Below are 21,287 nucleotides of genomic sequence, written 5' to 3'. Positions count from 1 at the left end.
ATTTGATTGACAATAAATTAACTGAATTTCCCAAGTCAAGTTTGTTTCACAGATGATAGTGACTAGTAAGTGATCTCCCTGTTCTTATCTCAACCCATGAGACTTTTCGTTGTTTTTTCTCCTGCTGTCGAGTTGAGGAAGAGGAGTGATAGAACAGCCAGCCAAGGTTAACCCACCACAGAATTTTACCATGAACAGTTAAAGGAGTCGCTTCATAGAAAACAAACAAACAAAGAAACTACCAGCAGCTCCATTTTTGCCAGTCAAATATCAGAAAAAGGTACACATTGAGAAAAACAATTTAGTATAAAAATCATTCACAAGAGCAACTAAGTGAACTCAACTGTGGAGGAAAGTGCCAAGTCTCTGTGACAAAAATTCATCAGACAAAGAAGACTGAAACATATCAATTGCTCAGAGTGCAAGCACTAGAAGATTCCTATCAAAGTCTCTGGGTCATATGCATATGTCTTTTTCAAAGTTCTAGCCTGGGTGTGCATATTCAACATCAGTACAAATAAGAAAATACGTTTGTCTTCATAGTGTATGGGAGACATAACTTACAACAATTTCAGGAACTTATAAAAAGTCACACAGAACTAAAACTCAAATTCAACCTTTAATTCGATCTGAAGTTTCAATCAAAGGCAGAGTTAAAACCTGAAATTCAGGTTATGGCTAGAATCTAAAATTGCTGATGATTGAAATAAAAGTAACTACTCCTGTTGCAGTTATCGCAATATACACAATGTCTCAACTATTCCTTATGGGTAGATCATATTTTCAGAGTATAAAACATCACTCCTATAGTCACAGAAAGGGCAGGAAAATATTTAGTGAGATAAAATCTAGAATAATTAAGAAAATGGACCTGTCCTTCTTTCATGATGAAAGTGGAGATGTATTAAAATTACAGGACAGGAGGACAAGTCATTTATCCATCTGCAAAGGCTTTACTTTTTTTCCTCCACATTGCTTTTATTTTACATTTTTCTCCAACACATAATCCAAAGCATATGCACATACCTCCTGACTCCAAATTCTTGAATTCAACAATTGATTCTACTCCCTCACTGCCGAACCTGCTAACTTCCTGTCTTAAAAATAGCTGGATTTCCTTCTACGCTCTTACTCCACCAAGACAATCTCCCGTCCCTCTACATATATTTCTAAGATTTTTTTTTAAATTGCGGTATATACTTCACTCAGATTTTTTTAACTGGATCAAAATGTTCATGAACACTATGGAAGAAAAATGTAGCTAACACTACGAAGAAATTGAATGTGTTCTGAGCAGAAGTTAAATATTTTTTACATTTTCTGGTTTCGTATAGTATAAAAGCACATTATCTCCTGTTGATAAACACAGTACCAGCTTTTTTAATCTGTATGGCTGAAAATCAGGATTATGGCTAAAATATGAATGAGCTTAAGTATGCTCGTACTTTCTAATCATTTCACTGACTGTAACACCCGCAATACATCTGTACATTAGGTTTAGGAAAAGCCAAGTTTGAGATATTTGCTTGTAAAAAGACCTGCAATGTAGTTTGTTCTAATAGGCCTGACCAAGACAGACTTCACGAAATGAGTGCTTGAGTTCATGCTAAAACACCCAGCCTGCTTGAGATTTATACTGTCAACGTGAGTAAGTATGGATGGCAACTAGTTTTAGGCTTGACAGCAAGCTGAGGAAATGATACACTGACAGTTTTGACATGGTTAATGAAATAACACAGCTGTGGTAAATTCAGTGTAAACACTCAGCTTTCGCTGAATTATTTTGCTTATTTTCGCCTTGGCCTGAAAAGCATAAAAACTCAGAAATGAAAAGATTAAATTTCTGCAGGATGAAAACAGCAACCTCATGATGTAAGGAAAAAGTGAGGGATGAATGGAACATAATAATGTGTAAAAAAAGATAATATCTTAATATAGAGTGATTAAATGGGAGCCATATTTAATATTACTTCAGTAACAGTTGCAAGTTATTGCCTCAGTAAATTTCTTTAGACTTGCAGAAGTAAGTAGATTCCCAGATATTTTGAAATATTACCACAGTTTCTTAGAAAGTAAAGGATTACAACAGTTGGAAACAGATGTCATAAATATTCAGTAGGCTCCGCCATTATGTCAAAATTTAGATGATAAAATTCCTAACAGAATTTGACATCCACAAAAAAACCCAAGCAAAAATAACTAAAAAGACTAAACCTAAAATGAAAACCAAAACCCAACTATCTCCCAACTGCCAGACATAAATCCTTATTGATTTAAAAATTATTTCAAAATACAATAGATTAAAAGATAAGAATGTGAACACTGGCAAAATTTTGAAACCTATATTCTAAAGAATGCATTGTAAAGCACACACATATGCAGGTAGTAAGAATATTTTTATGCTTGAAATACACTGAATGTAAAATTTAGAATATGACCTTGACAAACAGATAATTACATGTAATCATATAAAAATCATTTTCTATAAATTTCCTGCTATGTAAAATTAACAGATCTATCTAAATTTAACAATGAGCTTAGATATTTAATTTCTCATTATAATTTTGGAAAACAGCTTGATTTTTTTTTAAAGGAACCCTTTTGTTTATTTCTCTTCTTAATGCAAAGTGGTGAACGATAAGTGGTGTGAATATGGCTGATATCTGTCAGAAAGGCTATCATAGCACTGACATTTTCCACAGTGTTTCTGTCACTGCAGGTTAGAAAAAAATCAGCAACTATAACTCAGAAGACTTCAAATCTAGTTAACTTCAGCCCTAATTAAGATTTACTGATATTTTAGCCTGCTGTTAAATTTAAACTGATCATTTGGGAGCTCATCCTTTGAAGGGAAAAATCAAGAGTCATAATGGCAATTTTCTTATCCCACATGCTATTGAAGCAAATAACCTGAACTATGTTTTAATGTAGCCCAGCAAATAGCATTTTCCCATTACTAGTAAAAAATCCACAGGATATGTATTGACTTGGCCATGAGAATCTCAGCATTATTTGGCTTTCGCTTGGCCTAAAACTGGTTTTAGCATGCTTATGCTATGATTACGATTATCTAGCAATTACTGCCTAATAGGTCTGGTTTATTTCTCTGAATATCACATATGGTAAAAAAAACCTAACAAATCAGGGCAGGCACTGTCTAACAAACAACAGCCCTTTATGTTAAGTGAAACTGAGGAAATTGTTCAACTTTCAAACTTTATCTTGTAACAAATGAAAAGGAAGCAGGTGAAGATACAGAAAAAATAATTGTGCCTTGGTACTGTGCTGGAAACAGCTTTCTTACTTCATTAGCAATCAAGACAACTTATTTTGTCAAGGTAAAGCAGAGGGATACAACAAACTAAACTATTGTATATAACATAGGAAATTTGTATTTTTTTTATATTAGCTAAGAATGAAAGAATAAAATTTACCGTTCTTATATCGGCAACATATCTAGAGAATTTGAAACACCATAACTTAAGAATGCCTATAATGAAGAATTGCCATATGATTTAACTCCACCTGTCAAAAAGGTAGTTTGCAGATTTTACAATCTACAAATGTCTTTCATTTTTTTGTTGTTTTTTTTTCTACAACATGCATATTAGTATCAGATAACAGATTTCTTTCCCTCACTCTCCAGAATGTTATCATGTAAGTCATTCATTCTGTGGTTTAAAACTAACAACAAAGATTTTCTGAAAAACGTCAAGGAACAGCTGTATAATCTGTGTCACTAAAAGCAGCAATAGATATTTGAGTTATGGAAGCAATAAGACATACAAAATGAGGTTTTGTGATTCAGAAAACACTACACAGAAAATTTTGCAAATATTTATTACAATATGAAAATGTTTTCTTGATGATAATTCCTTAAGTTCAAGAAATGGCATTTAATGTTTTAGAACTAAATTGTGATGCTTGCCAGCTTTAGCAAAAAACGCTAAATCAATCCACCCAGTGTTTACTCTGGCAAGATGAGACATTTGCTGGCGCAGGGCTCTGGAGCGGAGGCTCATGCTGAGGGATCCTTCCTGAAGTGGCAAAACCACTGTGGCAAGGTGTCAAAAGCACCTGGAGAGAGAAGGACTGGTGGGAGATGTGGTAGTCGGTGGCTGTCTTGGGCTTAGCGACCATGAAATGATAGAGTTCTTCGTTCGAGGTGAAGTTAGGAGGGGTGCCATCAAAACCACCACCATGGACTTTCAGAGGGCAGACTTTGTACTATTCAGGGCACTGGTTGAGAGGGTCCCCTGGGAGAGAGTCCTGCAGGCCAAAGGAGTCCAGGAAGGCTGGACACTGTTCAAGGAGGAAGTCTTAAAGGCACAGGAGCTGGCTGTCCCCATGTGCCACAAGATGAACTGATGGGGAGGACGTCCAGCCTGGCTGAACAGGGAGCTCTTGCTGGGACTCAGGAAAAAAAGGAGGGTCTACCACCTACGGAAGAAAGGGCAGGCAACTCCAGAGGAGTACAGGGGTCTCGTTAGGTTGTGCAGAGAGGAAATTAGAAATGTGAAAGCCCAGCTAGAAATCAGGCTGGTCACCACTGTAAGGGATAAAAAAATGTTTTTACAAATACATCCACAACAAAAAGAGGGCCAAGGAGAAACTCCATCCCTTATTGGATGCGAGGGGGAACATTGCCAACAAGGATGAGGAAAAGGCTGAGGTACTTAATGCCTTCTTTGCTTCAATCTTTAATAGTCAGACTGGTTATTCCCAGGGTAGTCAGCCCCTCTGAGCGGGAAGACAGGGAAGGAGAGCAGAACAAACTTCCCGCAATCCAGGAGGTAGCACTTAATGACCTGCTATGCCACCTGGACACTTGCAAGTCTATGGGGCCGGATGGGATCCACCCAAGAGTGCTCAGGGAACTGGCGATGGAGCTGGCCAAGCCACTCTCCATCATCCATCAGCAGTCCTGGTTAACAGGGGAGGTCCCAGATGACTGGAGGATCACCAGTGTAACATCCATCTACAAGAAGGGCCGGAAGGAGTATCCCGGGAACTACAGGCCTGTCAGCCTGACCTCGGTGCTGGGCAAGATTATGGAGCGATTCACCCTGAGTGCACTCACTGGGAACGTGAAGGACAACCAGGGGATCAGGCCCAGCCAGCATGGGTCCAGTCATGTTTAAACAACGATCTGGATAAGGGGATTGAGTGCTTCCTCAGTAAATTTGCAGATGACACCAAGTTTGGTAGGAGTGTCGATCTGCTTGAGGGATCCGGACAGACTGGATTGATGGGCCGAGGCCAACTGTATGAGGTTTAACAAGGCCGAATGCTGGGTCCTGCACTTTGGTTACAACAACACCATGCAACGCTACAGGCTTGGGGAGGTGTGGCTGAAAATCTGCCCGGTGGAAAAGGACCTTGGGGTGTTGGTTGACAGCCAGCTGAACATGAGCCAGCAGTGTGCCCAGGGGGCCAAGAAGGCTGATGGCATCCCGGCTTGTATCAGGAATAGTGTGGCCAGCAGGAGCAGGGAGGTGATTGTGCCCCTGTACTCGGCACTGGTGAGGCCACACCTTGAATATGGTGTTCAGTTTTGGGCCCCTCACTACAAGAAGAACATTGGAGTACTGGAGTGTGTCCAGATAAGGGCAATGAAGCTGGTGAAAGGTCAGAGAGTAAGTCTTAGGAGGAACGGCTGAGGGAGTTGGGGCTGTTTAGTCTGGAGAAGAGGAGGCTGAGGGGGTCCTTATTGCTCTCTACAACTACGTGAGAGGAGGTTGTAGTGAAGCAGGTGTTGGTCTCTTCTCCCAAGTAACTAGCGATGGGACGAGAGGAAATGGCCTCAAGTTGCATCAGCAGAGGTTTAGATTAGATATTAGGAAAAATTTCTTTACTGAAAGAGTGGTCAGGAACTGGAATAGGCTGCCCAGGGAGCTGTGAGCCCCCATCCCTGGAGGTGTTCAAAAAATGTGTAGATGTGTCACTTTGGGATATGGTTTAGTAGGCATGGTGGTGTTGGGCAGATGGTTGGACTTGATCTTGGAGGTCTTTTTCCAATCTTAGTGATTCTATGATTCTATGATTCAATGATTCTATGAATATAGTGTTCTTTGCATGCTATTGGTTGGACATAACTGTACTTCTTTGGCACTAAAGTGAAATACAGATTTGGAGATAATTATGCGCTTTCTAAAATGGTGGGTAGATAAAAGGTTTACAAAGTTATTTGGAACGATATTCAGATACGTTTATAGTTTTCAGTATAAACAGAAAAGTTGTCTAACACTGACTAGAAGAATCTTGAAGTTAAAAGAAAATAAGATCATCTTACATGTTCCATCAATTTCTTTTTAGCACATATTGAGGAATCTGCATGTATAGTTTTTGCTCACATAATCAATGGTTTAATGCGTTCATTTTTGATTCATGCTAACATTGTCTTATTTTTCTGAACTCAGTAGTGTTTGCCTTGCATGACTGATAAAAGGCATAACTTTTGATTTTTGCCTTGAAGTCAAAAATATTATTGGTGTGTAATGAATATTAGCCTTTAAGAGTCATTTATAATAACTACAACAAATTATGTCATGATTTTCACTACAAAATGGCAATATATACAATATTTTATACTGCAGCTGAAAGAACCATGAGGACTTATTGATCCTGGTAATTCGTGACTTATTGATCTGGTATTTCACAGCTGCTTTTGTTGAATCTTTTGCAATAAAATATCTCAGAAGTTGAAAGTTTTCTAAGGGAGAAAGCACTAGAAAGACCCTGAAAAGATCTTTAACTCTTGGGTAAATAGACATTCATCCCATGTCTACATGCCTATTCCAGGACTGAATCTCGCCCTTCTTGTTGCATTCATGTCCTTTGCCAGACTTCATCCCATATGGGCTTTGGCTTTCCTAGAAATATCCCTGCATGCTCAGAGGAGTGTCTCTATACTTCTGGGTGTCCTAACCTTGATTCCATCTCGCTTATGCTTCCATTTTATGTAGGAGTTTAGCCAGGACCTCCTTGTTCATTCATGCAGGCTGGCTAGTTACTTTGATGGTTTTCTGTTCATTGGGATGAACCATTACTGAGCTTGGAGGTAGCAATCCTTGAGAATTAATCAGGTCTCTGAACTGTTTTCTCCAGAACTATCTGTGTAGGATTCTTCAAAACAGAACCCTGAACAAAGTGTGTTCTCCTTTCAGGGTTGTGTTGCTGCCTTTTGCCTTGCCTCTGTCCTTTCAGAAGGAGATATTGGGGTGATTGAAATTCCCTGTGAAGACGATTAGCTGCACATGTGAGGCTTCTTCAACAGTACGTGACTGAGGAAATTCATGGACAGTTCTCCCAATTCTAGATTATCTTAACATGGTTTCCACTCATTTTTTTATATAGGTCAAGCACATGATTTTTGCCACTGTTTTGTCCATGACTACTGTGGAATCAACTAAAGCTTTGTTGATAAAGAAAACAAAACTATAGTTCCAGGGATCTGCCTAAAAGAACATTCAAGAAAATAATGCCCCTCTGTGGTACTCTAAAGGTGCAACAGGATTTAAAGTTCTTTGCTTTGGCCTGAACTGTGATTCTCATATTGTTAACCCCTTGGGTCCATAGGAAACATTCTTGTGAGTAACTGGACAGAAACGCAAATGATGATTTCTTGGTTTGAACTCCACTTCACTACTTCTCTCACATCTAGTAAGGGAAATGGTACTTGAATATCTCATGGGATGTTGTACAAACTCATCAGTTCGGTTTTGGACAATGCTATGAATTGCTGGTAATTTACTCTGACATTAGGTAATGTGATCTTGCAATTTTATGTTTATATTTTGAATATATTAAAAAAATCTCTGTATTTTAATGGCATAGTTCCCTTCCCCTCCCCAGAAGCAGTGAATTCTTTCTACTTCTTTTGTCCTAAAATTTTTAAACTTTTTTTCCTTTCAGTGTTTCTATATCAGATCAGATGCTTGAGTAACATTTCTTACAAATAAAAAGCTGGAAATATAGTTTATAACTTTTTATGGCATCATATTTTATTTATTCTGTCTCATATATGAACTCTATGCAAAGAAAGCAGGTTGCAGGCTGAATTTTACACTTAGTTGAATCTTGCTTCAGACTAGTCCTTTTCTCAGGCCCTGTTATGACATATTCTTCATGGGATTGGTAACATAAAGTTGGTTTGCCAATAGACTAACAGTCCTGCTTAAAGGGAGACAGCAGTTTGCAAACTCTGAGGTGGAAAAAAGAAACCTAGAGCAGAAGACTTACTTTATTTAGAGATTTGTGTGGAAAAAACATAGGCAAAGGAAGCTAATGATTTCTGATTGGCTTAACCAAAACAGAGATTTAAATATATATATATATATTTAAGCAACAGCGAACAGAAAATAGAGAAAAGCCATTTCTGTGAAAGCTACTTCAGCACAAACTATGATAACTTTATCTACTTCTTTTTAAAGAAGTTAAGAATTATCTTTAAATTTCCCTGCACTAAATACCTACAATCATAGAATCATAAAATCATTAAGGTTGGAAAAGAATTCTAAGATCATCAAGTCCAACCATCTGCTCAACTCCACCATGCCTACTAAACCATATCCCAAAGTGACACATCTACACATTTTTTGAACACCTCCAGGGATGGGGGCTCAACCAGCTCCCTAGGCAGCCTATTCCAGTTCCTGACCACTCTTTCAGTAAAGAAATTTTTCCTAATATCTAATCTAAACCTCTGCTGATGCAACTTGAGGCCATTTCCTCTCGTCCCATCGCTAGTTACTTGGGAGAAGAGACCAACACCTGCTTCACTACAACCTCCTTTCAGGTAGCTGTAGAGAGCAATAAGAACCCCCCCTCCAGACTAAACAGCCCCAGTTCCCTCAGTCGCTCCGCATAAGATTTATTCTCTAGACCCTTGTTCAAAGTGTAAGAGCTGCATTTAATTTCCTCAAAAAATACAACAGTAAATTCTATCCACTACCACTTTTGACAGAACTTTCTGTCAGAAATTTGAGAAATGTCCAGATTTCATCTGGCTTACGAACAGTTTTTCTTTAAAGAAATAAAAATATAAAGCTTCATCGGCTCAGAGAAATGGATCTTAATTGTCATTTTTGAACTTTGTGCCCATCTGTCGGAGAAAAACTGCATGCTCTTTCAAGGACTCTTGATACATTTTGATGATCTATAAGTTGCATAAATTGGATTAGCAGTCCTTGAAACAACGATAAAACAACCAACCAACCTTCGCTACCCTGCCCAAACACAGATACCATATTCATTTTACATATTCTAATCGCTTGGTTAAATATCTCTTTTTCTTCTTCCACACAGGAATTTGCAACAGATGTTGATAGTCTTTATAAAACTTTCCTGATTTGTACAGCTACTTTTTGTTTTGTCACATCTAAACAAGTCCATTACACTCAGTTTAGATAAAATGATACACTAGGAAATAGAACATAGTCATTGCTGCCAGGTGCCTAGCTCTTGAGTTTAAAGACAACCTGTGTCACAACTTCACATTATTGCACTACTTTAACTCATCTGGCATTATCAGAACTTCTAGTACTTTTGGTTTAAAGTTTAGGTATAAAGTGCATGGGATTTTAATACAGTGGCTCAGACAATGAAACAAATTACGCTTCAGAGCAGTCTTTCATGAAGTAACATTGTATTAAAAAACTTCAGTGATTAGTAGTCTAAGGCCAAATATATAAACAGCCTTATACACAAAAGATCTATTGATTATAATATAGTATTAGTGGACCCATGACATTTCTTCATACCATTGGATAGTTGCTTCTGGGAATTCATTTAGACAATCCCTTAAAACATGATGGCATCTATCTGGCATACAAAAAGCAAAACACTCGTAGGGGAAACAGCAGGTTTTAACATCTGTCCATACCCATCTAATGTCAACAATTTCGTAGAAATGTTTGCAATGCACCAAGCCGAACTGCAGAGATAAATCATATTAGTGAAAAATGCAATGGTCTACAAATCCTTTTGTTTTTTTTTCATTAAAGAAAAGCCAAAATTTTAAACCTACCTTATTAGTATTGATAGCTGTGATGACCCACACACATTGAGCATTGCTGTCATACTGGAATGGAAAATTGGGTGATGTGAAAGTGCCTCCAGGTCCCTGAAGATTGGATCCACAAGTCTTGACTGCAAAAGGAAAGTTGACATTTTAGTTCACGTGAAAAATTCATGTAGCAGATGCATAAACTAATATCTAACCTATATTAATGAAGATGTGATAGATTTTAATACCATTGACCAAAAAAATAGCTACATCTGGTAGTACAGCTGCCCCCTCCCACTCACTGGTACATCTGGCAATCAATATTGTGTCCTTGCCCGAAATGCAAGAGTATTGAGCTGGGACAACTTGGCACTTTTCTTGTCTTTGTACGAAAGCAATGAGTTGGACCAATCAGGCACTCTCTGACCACTAACAAACAGAGAGAGATTGGTTGAGGATGTGAAGGCTGGGGGCGGTCTCGGCTGCAGTGAACCCGAAATGGTGAAGTTCAGGATACTGTGTGGAGGAAGCAGGGCGATAACTAGGATCACAACCTTGGACTTCAGGAGAGCTAACTTTGGCCTCTTCAAGGACCTACTTGGAGGAATCCCATGGGTCAAGGCTCTAGAAGGTAGGGGAGGTCCAAGAGAGCTGATCACTGTTTAAGCATCATATCCTCCATGCTCAGGATCGGTGGATTCCCATGAGCAAGAAATCTAGCAATGGAGACAGGAGACCCACATGGATGAGCAAGGAGATTCTAGTGGAACTCAGATGGAAGAGAAAGGTCTATGGAATGTGGAAAGAGGGAAAGGCCGCTTGGGAGGAATACAGGAATGCTGTCAGAGTATGCCGGGGTGCAAGGAGGAAAGCTAAGGCCCACCCGGAATTAAATCTGGCCAGGAATGTAAAAGATAAATAGAAGGGCTTCTTCAAGTACATCATCAGCAAAAGGAAAACTAGGGAAAATGTGGGGCTGCTGATGAACGAGGTGGGTGTCCTGGTGATGGAGAATGCAGAAGATGCAGAGTTACCGAATGCCTTCTTTCCTTCAGTCTTCAGTGCTCCGGTGGGCCCTCAGGCATCCCAGTCCCTGGAGATATGAGAAGAAGCCTACAGAAAGGATGACTTTCCCTTGGTCGAGGAGGACTGTGTGAGAGCTCACTTAAGCAATCTGGATGCCCACAAATTCATGGGCCCCGATGGAATGCACCCACAACTCTCCATCATCCTTGAAAGGTCTCGGAGGACAGGAGAGGTGCCCGAGGACTGGAGGAAAGCCAATGTCACTCCAGTCTTAAAAAAGGGCAAGAAGGAGGACCTAGGGAACTACAGGTCTGACCTCCATCCTGGGAAAGACGAGGGAACAAGTCATTCTAGACGTCATCATCAAGCAAGTGGAGGAAAAGAAGGCTACCAGGACTAGTCACCATGGATTCAGCAAGGGGAAATCATGCTTGACCAATCTTTGACCAGCTTTCTACGATGGCATGACTGTATGGGTAGATGAGGGGAGAGCCGTGCATGTTGTCTACCTTGGCTTCAGCAAGGCTTCTGACACTCTCATTCATAACGTTCTCACAGGTGAGCTCAGGAAGCGTGGGCTGGATGAGTGCATAGCGATGTGGATTGAGAACTGGCTGAATGGCAGGGCTCAGAGGGTTGTCTGCAGCGGCGCAGTCTAGTTGGAGGCCTGTAACTAGTGGTGTCCCCCAGGGGTCAGTACTCGGCCCAGTCTTGTATAACTTCTTCATCACAGAATCACAGAATCACAGAATCACAGAATAGTAGGGGTTGGAAGGGACCTCTGTGGGTCATCTAGTCCAACCCCCCTGCCGAAGCAGGGTCACCTACAGCAGGCTGCACAGGACCTTGTCCAGGCGGGTCTTGAATATCTCCAGAGAAGGAGACTCCACAACCTCCCTGGGCAGCCTGTTCCAGTGCTCCGTCACCCTCGGAGAGAAGAAGTTCCTCCTCATGTTCAGACAGAACTTCCTGTGCCTCAGTTTGTGCCCATTGCCCCTTGTCCTGTCACTGGGCACCACTGAAAAGAGCTTGGCCCCATCCTCCTGACACCCACCCTTCAGATATTTGTAGGCATTTATAAGGTCCCCTCGCAGCCTTCTCCTCTTCAGGCTGAACAAGCCCAGTTCCCTCAACCTCTCCTCGTAGTGGAGATGCTACAGTCCCCTCACCATCCTTGTAGCCCTCCGCTGGACTCTCTCCAGTAGCTCTTCATCCTTCTTGAACTGGGGAGCCCAGAACTGGACACAGTACTCCAGATGAGGCCTCACCAGGGCAGTGTAGAGGGGAAGGAGAATCAATGACCTGGATGAAGAGATAAGAGTGCAAATTTGCTGATGACACAAAACTGGGAGGAGTGGTAGATACACCGGAAGCCTGTTCTACCATTCAGCTAGATCTGGACAGGTTGGAGAGTTTGACAGACAGGAACCTGATGGAGTTCTACAAGGGCAAGTGCAGGGTCCTGCACCTGGGGAGGAATAACCCGATGCACTAGTACAGGCTCAGGGCTGACCTGCTGGAGAGCAGCATTGTGGAGAGGGACCTGGGTGTCCTGGTGGATGACAGGTTAACCATGAGCCAGCAGTGTGCCCTTATTGCCAAGAAGGCCAAGGGGATCCTGGGGTGCCTTAAGAAGAGTGTGGCCGGCAGGTCGAGGGACGTTCTCCTCCCCTTCTACTCTGCCCTAGGGAGGCCCCATCTGGAGTACTGTGTCCAGTTCTGGGCTCCCCAGTTCAAGAATGTTGAGGAGCTACTGGAGAGTTTCCAGCGGAGGGCTACAAGGATGGTGATTAGGGGACCAGAGCATCTGTCCTATGAGGAAAGGCTGAGGGAGCTGGGCTTTTTCAGCCTGAATAAAAGAAGGCTGAGAGGGGACCTTATAAATGCTCGCAAATATCTTAAAAGTCGGTGCCAAGAAGATGGGGCCAAACTCTTTTCAGTGGTGTCCAGTGACAGGACAAGGGGCAATGGGCACAAACTGAAGCATAGGAAGTTCCGTCTGAACATGAGGAAGAACTTCTTCACTCTGAGGGTGACAGAGCAGTGGAACAGGTTGCCCAGAGAGGTTGTGGATTCTCCTTTTCTGGAGATATTCAAAACCTGCATGGACAAGGTCCTCTGCAATCTGCTCCAGATGACCCTGCTTTGGCAGGGGAGTTGGACCACATGATTCCCAGAGGTCGCCTCCACTGTGGATTTTTTCTTGCATATGTATTGGTGTATGGCACGTCAGCTTTTTTTCTGCTGTACCACTGTGCAACCCTTTGAACCAATGGCTGAAGCACTGAAAACTATAAAGGAAAGTTTTTAAAAGTTAGACTTACACATAATTGTGTTATCTGTTTTTAAAGACAATGTCTGTATGGGTTTTTTACAGTAGCAAGTCTTAAACAAATACAAACTGATATCCTTATTTACTGTAGGTTGTATCTCACATCACAAATAACACAAAGAATATGAACTGTGTCCTTTCTGCTCAAGAATGACAGTTTTAAGTCTGCTGAAGTCAATAAAAGTTTCATTGTTGAGTCCTTGATATTCAGAGCTTTGCTGAATGCACAGTTGTTTACCTTTTCCTGTATGGAGCTGTAGAACTGACAGGCAACCTCAGCTAAACAAGAGCTTATTTTATTTCTCCAGTGTTTTTTATGACACCAGAAATAAACTGCAGAAGCTAATTATTGCTTCCTCTACATTCCGACAAATCATTCGACTTAATTGAATAAAAAACCTCACACTAGATATGTGAAATTACCATACAGTTGTATTGCACTTTCACAAAGCTTATTTGATCAATAATGAACACAGGAAGATTCAGCTGCTGCAGCGTGAAGACTTGTTTCTTCCCCCCATTTAGCCTCTAGAAAGAATGTCATTATTACCACCCAACCTGCACCACTTTACCCCTCAGAGAAGCAATACTCTGGTGAAGAGTCTGTTCAACACCACACTAGAACCCTGAAAACAAGGAGATGAGATGGAAGGATGGAGATGAGATGGAAGGATGGAGATGAGAGGAAGGCTCCTCATTTATGAGCAGTAGCTGAAGCCATTGAGGTCATGAATGGGAATAATACTGAGCACAGCTGTTTGTCTATGTTTTTAATAAGGACCTGTACAACTCTTGCACTCCTATCTGTGTGGGGGAAGAAGGTCAGGAAGGGGAAATGTGAGTGTTCTAGATATGATCTGCTGCTCCATCTGAACATTTGAGTCCATCTTCTGGGGCAGAGTTGGGACTTAAAGCACATCTCCTTTGCGTATGAGCTGTGGTAAAGTTCTGTTTTTACTGCCTTTTCTCAGGGTAGCCTCATAGCAGAGGTCTCAAAGGAAAGCCATGTCATTCTATAGTGTAATAGTCCCAATGAAAGCTGAGTCCTTATTTCTATTATTCCTATTCATTTGAAATATTCCTAACAGACATTTGCTTTTAGTACCACAGTCTGAAATCCAGAAGAAAAAAAGCCTGCAAATTAAATCAATCACATGATTTTCTAACGTCTGTCTAAGGAGGAAAAAAAAAGTGATTAAAATATGAATCTTCATATGTTTGAAACTACAAATAAATTAGCTATACTTACTTACAGTTTAGGAAGGCTTCTGATACAGCAACACAAAATACTGAAGTGTTAGGGGCTAATACTAAATTACTTTGGCGTTAAATGGAGAAAAGTGTACATCTTTATGGTTTTAACAGCTATGTATGATAGATGTCACAGCGTTTGTCAAGTCACTGACGAATGAAGCACATCCATGTTTTCTGCTGAGTATCAGAGTACTTTCTGTTCAGCAATAACTATAGCGAAAACAATGTTCTACCATAATATGACAATACAATACTCTAATATGTTAATATTGTATGTTCAAGACTATAATCTGCAGGTGACCAATAAAATTCAATCAAAAAGATTTTTATGTGATTTCTTTACCCAGTAATTTAACTGCCTCTGAACCTCAATACTGTATTTTCTCCTTCAATGCCTCCATCTTTGCTTTTATCCCATTACCTGTTGTCTTTATCTCAATAAGTATCATGGGTTTCCTGCCTCTGCCTCTGATTTTGTGTGAATCACATGAAGATCTGTTCTCAGTCACTGTAACCTTTCAAATGCTGCAGCGTAGAGGCACTGTAGTATATACTTGTAAAACTGAAATACATTCTTATTTAGCTTTTATTATTAGAAAAATCTATCAGAGATATAACAAGTGGTCTACACAAATTTTTTGCTTTATTTATTGAAAATTATAAATACTTCCTATATCTTTTGTTTTAAGACATTCTTTGACAATCCTTTGGAATTCAAGTAATTGCTCACAAGACAGTTCACCTAAGTATGCACTGCTTCTTATAGCTCTGTGCTGATTCTTACAACACCACAAAGAGTAAATAAAGTAGATGAAAAAATAAAGTATTATTTCCACTGGATTTTGGAAGTACTGCCTCTGACAATTGATTTATGTCGCTATTCAAATGAGTAAGTGTCCTGGTTTTGGTTAAAGCAGAATTGATTGTCTTTTAGTGAATCTTCCTTACAGCCAAGTTCTTCTAAGTAACTGCATTTTTCTGAAGCTGGCTGCATATTTTACAGACAGTGTCTGCTCCAAAGCTGATAACACCTGATGTTTATAGTTATACTGAGCTAACGGTAGGAATGGAACACAGAAGAAGGCCCCTGTTTATAATTATTACTATAATAGCCAAGGTCACTGACAGATCTCTTAGATCCTGCAAGTGAGGAGTCGTAAAGGGTCACACTTGCAGGGAGAGGCAGACAGAACAAGTGACCCAATCTGTGTATTCTTGAGTCCAGTTCCTGTCTACTGCTGAGGCCAGTCCGGGACTTCCTGGTGCTACCTGGCAGCTGCTGGCAGACTCCAGTGCCCCGGCACCAAACTCTGAAAAACTCAGTATCAGTTTTGTATATTTTGTTTTATTCCTCATATTATCAATATTATTAATGTTATTAGGAAAACTTTTTATGTTCAATCCTCTCTCTCTCTTTTCCTCCTTTCTCCCTTCCTCTGGTGGGAGGGCAGGTGTTAATAGAGAGCATCTGCCACTCAGTTTATTGCCACCGTGTTCTTAATGGTGACAGTAAGTCTATTTAACGTGAGAAGAGTTCATAGATAAACTGAAAGTTACAAAATTAAAAAAAAAAAAAATATAATGGTAAGTTAACATCATATAACACCTTTTCCTGGGCTTCCTGAGTCTGTTGCTACTTATTTTACGCATTTGAGAACGCTGCCATACAATCTTGATATTGGTTAGTTGTCACCTACATGGGTGACTGGCTAACTGTTTCCAAAATACAACTAAGAACGGAAGTTCCACAGGCATTGAGATCATTCAGATTAATTCCCCATTAATAGATCTTTCTGACATAAGAAGCCTCTTCAGATATAGACATATTTGATGCCTAAGTCTGTCAAAATTCATTGGTTACTACTTCAAGTCAAGATTATGGCAATACAAGCTAGCCTCAAATCATTAGTCAACATCTGATCTTCTGTGTTTTGGAGAAATTGAAATATGAAAAGTATGAATATCAAGAAATGAAATATTATTATCATTAAGAAGAAGACCAGTTCCTTCGCAGCTTACTCTTGTGTCTTTGGAGGTTGCTGTCCTGGCTTTGGTTCATAATTATTGAGCATGAATTTGCTTTCTTTTTTGGAACTGATCTAAAGTAATGAATTAGATTACTATTCTGATGCAGATAATTAATGTGTTTCAAAATTAGTACTGATTTTGATTCTGAGTATTTTATATGGCATTTGGCAATACATAAGCATAGAGACACAGATATCTAATATTGTCAAAATCTAACAGCTTACAGTCACAGATGCATACTGAACACACTCAATCACTTTACTTAATGACAGTAGTAACAGTCTGACCCCTAAAATTTTTCATAAAATAGGGATTTTTACTACACACCTCTAGAAGCAAATGACAACACGCTGATATGTACAATCTACCATTTGGAGCTCATGAGGTTTTTTATTTCCAAGTCACCACTTTCATTTGAAGAGCAAAATTAAATTGTCTTACAGTACCAGATCTGATTTCAGACATATTGTAAACACAGAAAAAAGACCATTAATTCACTTCATGTGTAACAGATAAAAATAAGTCATAAGACCTCACTGTCCTCTAAGCATGGAATCATCTCTTGTTGGGAGATAGAAATCAGTAAATTGACAGAAAGCTTTTGCTATTCCGGTAATACAATCTACTCTTCAGAAATTATTATGAGTTTTTCCATTAACTTCAGAGATTCATATGAATTTTGTATTTCAGTTTATTATGAAGAAAGAAAATACATGATCGGTATGGCTAATAATTTAGCTAAGCAAAGATGATATACATAGAGATGAAATTACAAAGCTTGCACAAGAATGTGCAGGGTAACAACTCTGTAGTCGTAAATGGTGAGTATCGGAAAACTAATATGATCAAAGGTGGGGAGAAATATTCCTTATGGAGTAAGATTTCTCTTCTGAGCTACATAATATTATATTTTGAATAGCTGAAATTTAACCTCTCTCAGTATGTTTAATTATATATTGAAGTGTCCAAGGCCAGGTTGGATGGGCTTTGAGCAACCTGGTCTAGTGGAAGGTGCCCCTGTCCATGGCAGCGGGGTTGGAAGTCAATAATCTTTAAGGTCCCTTACAACTCGAATCGTTCTGAGTTTTCACCAGTTCACGTTAACCACAAAGCAGTAGTGTGCCGTTGCAGCCAAGAAGACCAATGGTATCGTGGGGTGCATTAAGAAGACTGCGGCCAGCAGGTCGAGGGAGGTTCTCTTCCCCCTCTACTCTGCCCTAGGGAGGCTGCATCTGGAGTACTGCGTCCAGTTCTGGGCTCCCCAGTTCAAGCAAGATGAGGAACTACTGAAGAGTATGCAGAGCAGGGCTGTGAAGATGATTAGGGGACTGGAGCATCTGTCCTATGAGGAAAGGCTGAGGGAGCTGGGCTTGTCTAGCCTGAAAAAGAGAAGGCTGAGAGGGGACCTTGTAAATGCCTACGAATATCTTAAGGGTGGGTGTCAAGCGGATGGGGCCAAATTTCACATTCTGTGATTCTGTGAAATGCTTCCCAGTGGTGCCCAGCGACAGGACAAGGGGCAACAGGCTCAAACTGAAGCATAGGAAGTTCCATGTGAACATGAGGAAGAACTTCTTTACTCTGAGGGTGACGGAGCGCTGGAACAGGCTGCCCAGAGAGGTGCTGTGGAATGTCTGTCTCCGGAGACATTCAAAACCCGCCTGGATGAGGTCCTCTGCAGCCTGCTGTAGGAGACCCTGCTTCGGCAGAGGTTTTGGACTAGATGGTCTCCAGAGGTCACTTTCAACCTCTCCCATTCTATGGTTCTGTGATTTAATGATTCTATGAATTTATTTCAAATAAATGAAGATCCATGGTAGTTAAGGAAGCTTTACATATCCATAGGAGACAAAAATGTGATTTATCAGTTAAAAAACCAGCATCATTTTTAAATTGTCTCACTTGTCAATAGAGATTTATCCTTTGTAAAATATAAATCTTTGCCTCACACGCTTAAAATATCTAACTTCCTGAGATGTCTGCTCCTCTCTTTCCCTTGTAATTGCTGAAGACTTTCTGAAAGATAGAAACGTATTCTACCAATGCATATGTGTGCTTTCTAACTGCCAGAAAAAATGTGAAAACCACAAAGTTAACGCAAGCCTACACAGAGAAATCATGACTGACAATTATGCATATGTCATACAAACTCTAAAAGACACTAAAACTTAGCAGAACCAATTAACTATGATCACATATAAATGTAATAGAGAGAAAATAGTAAAGATCATTTTCTTTATGCAGTCCTTAACACTGAAGGCAATACAACTGAAAATAAACTGTTTGTTCTATGAATACATATAAAACTCCATCAAAAAAATCTACCATCATCACCATAAATATGAAAGCATAAGAAGCAGTGCACTATCCTGTGAAGAAAGATAAACAAGGGATACTTTTAGTATGAGAAAGCTGATTAAATATATGCAGTTTATTAAAAAAATATAATCACTCTCTTAAAGTGTGCACAATGCTCAGCACTACGTGTAAAACAAGAAAGCTCAGCTTGATAGAGTTCCATGGAAAAGTTTCTAAATTAAAAGAAAAAGTCGAGATAATCAGAATTTAATTGGATTTTCAAAAAGCTATTAGCAAGGCCACTCACTCAGAAGTTCCTCAGTAAGAAAAAGTGAAAAAAGTGATAACCAGTTAAGGAGTTGGAAGAAGATAAAAATATGAACTTAGCAACAGAATATTTTTCACTGAACTGATACAAAGACATTTTCATCACTGTTCTTATATACAGAATACAAAAAAATATCAGAGATATATATGTGTACATATATGTACAGATGTAGAAAATGAATTTGTATATTAACTGCAGAAAAGTGCAAATTTAGCATACTACGTAATACACTGAAGCCTTACCAGACAGCAAGAAGTCAAAACTTTTTCAATTTTCCTTAAAGATTCAAGTAAAGAAAGAAAAGAAATCTTAAAACTTTTTTTTTTTTTTAATGAGCTACTTGGTTTACTGAAATTTTCTGGTCACTAACATTTGCAAAATTTAGTCTTTCAAAATTTCCAGAAAAACCTTCCTATTCCTGATAACTCCTATCTGTAAATAAGTGTTCATCGGGAAACTGATTAGCACATAATAGTAAAATTTTTATAGAAGCTTCACCTTTCATAGATTTAACTAGGCTCTGCAAACTAGAAGCTCACTAATAGAGAAGTAATGAGTATGTTTTGGCTATACCTTACTTGAAAAGAGTAAAATGAGATATTTTAGAAGTTTAATATTGGCTACTATGAGTTGCAAAGAATAAGAAAAGTTCTTTCAAAAAATAATCTGTTTACATTTGACAGCTGCTGCTGTTCAGAAATGATTTCTGGCTACCACGTGAGTTTATTCAGACAGCTTGTCTCAGTAAATTTTGTTGTTGCTATTGCTCACACTGTAAGCAATGACACATTTCAGAATAATAAAAAACACACAGTAGAGAATTAAAAAAAATATATCTAATTAGCGTACTAAGAGTATATGGAACAGTAAATAAATCCCAATAATCTCAGTGAAATTTTCAAGATTAAGAAGGTATTACATTTTTGTGATAATTAAAAAGGAAAGGATTTCTTTTAATGACCCAATTCAGAGTAATGAACAAAGCTATTTGTCTGTTTTTATATTTTTTTTTATTTTTTTCCTCTCTATGCTCAAGTGTACAAGACTCTGAAGTTAAATAAGGCTGATGCTCCCACTCAGAATAGCATCACTTTTGATGAAGGACAGTTCCTAGAAATCCAGAATCTGCATTTCAAGATGGACACACTTCTCTTAGATAGATGTTTTCATGGATCTGAAGCAAAGTTTCAAAATGTGAACTAAACCAGTGGTCTCCAAAGTGGGATTTGTGCACCCCAGGGGGTGAGCAAGGTAACCCACTTCAGTGCAGGAAGAAAATAGTAGAACTTCCATAGTACATGTATATAACAAATAAATAAATAAACATATACTAGGGAGGTGTGCTAAGAAATTTTTATTGAAACCGGTGCTCGATCAAAAATGTTTGGAGACCACTGAACTAAACATATGACAATGAAGTTCTGTCCCATTCTGTATAAAAGAGATGTCATGAACATAGACACTTTTAATGTAGTTTTAACAACTCATGGAAATTTTTAATAAAATGTTACTTTTAAAAGTAACTTCTTAAAGAAAATAGTACTTTATAGATTTCTTAAAAAATCTAATTGTAGAAATACAATTGTTAATATTTTTAAAACATTGTTGAATATTTTACTAGGAATTCTTTACTGGCATACTTTATGTAAGAAGCAGAGCTAACAGCACCTCCTGTGACTACTGTACAATTAGTCTAAGCTACTATAAACCTGGTTCATTGCCTGTCTAATCACCATTAAGAAGACGGTGACTTACGATCAGACCAATACAGTTTTCAGATACCAAAAGTGCAAGTTTAGAGAGAAAATCACTGCGAAGGTGTCCATGAGTTCACTGGTAGCCATGTATTTCCCAGACACACTGAAATTTTTTTACTGTATATTTTCCAATGCTATCATGACTGACATTAATATTTGTAGAAATCTCATATCAAAATGTATTTTAAAATTTGGAAACTGCAAATCCCCTCATAGAATCAATTCAGTAGCTGGATTCAGAGCACACAACACACTAAA

At 39.1% G+C, this 21,287-nt stretch overlaps 1 protein-coding gene across 4 annotated transcripts in view; it reads right to left on the bottom strand.

The window, feature by feature from the left end:
* CSMD3 (CUB and Sushi multiple domains 3) overlaps nucleotides 1-21,287 on the bottom strand; it is a 767,725-nt gene that overhangs the window by 410,004 nt on the left and 336,434 nt on the right. For all 4 annotated transcript variants that reach the window (XM_075415663.1, XM_075415665.1, XM_075415666.1 and 1 more), the window contains one exon: nucleotides 10,028-10,149. In XM_075415663.1, coding sequence (XP_075271778.1) covers nucleotides 10,028-10,149 — 122 coding nt within the window. The remainder of the gene's footprint in view (nucleotides 1-10,027; nucleotides 10,150-21,287) is intronic.

This window comes from Opisthocomus hoazin, chromosome 3 (genome assembly GCF_030867145.1).
Source record: "Opisthocomus hoazin isolate bOpiHoa1 chromosome 3, bOpiHoa1.hap1, whole genome shotgun sequence".
Classification (NCBI taxonomy): Eukaryota; Metazoa; Chordata; class Aves; order Opisthocomiformes; family Opisthocomidae; genus Opisthocomus; species Opisthocomus hoazin.
Note: the sequence above shows the minus strand (reverse complement) of the source record. Positions and strands in the feature narration are given on the sequence as shown.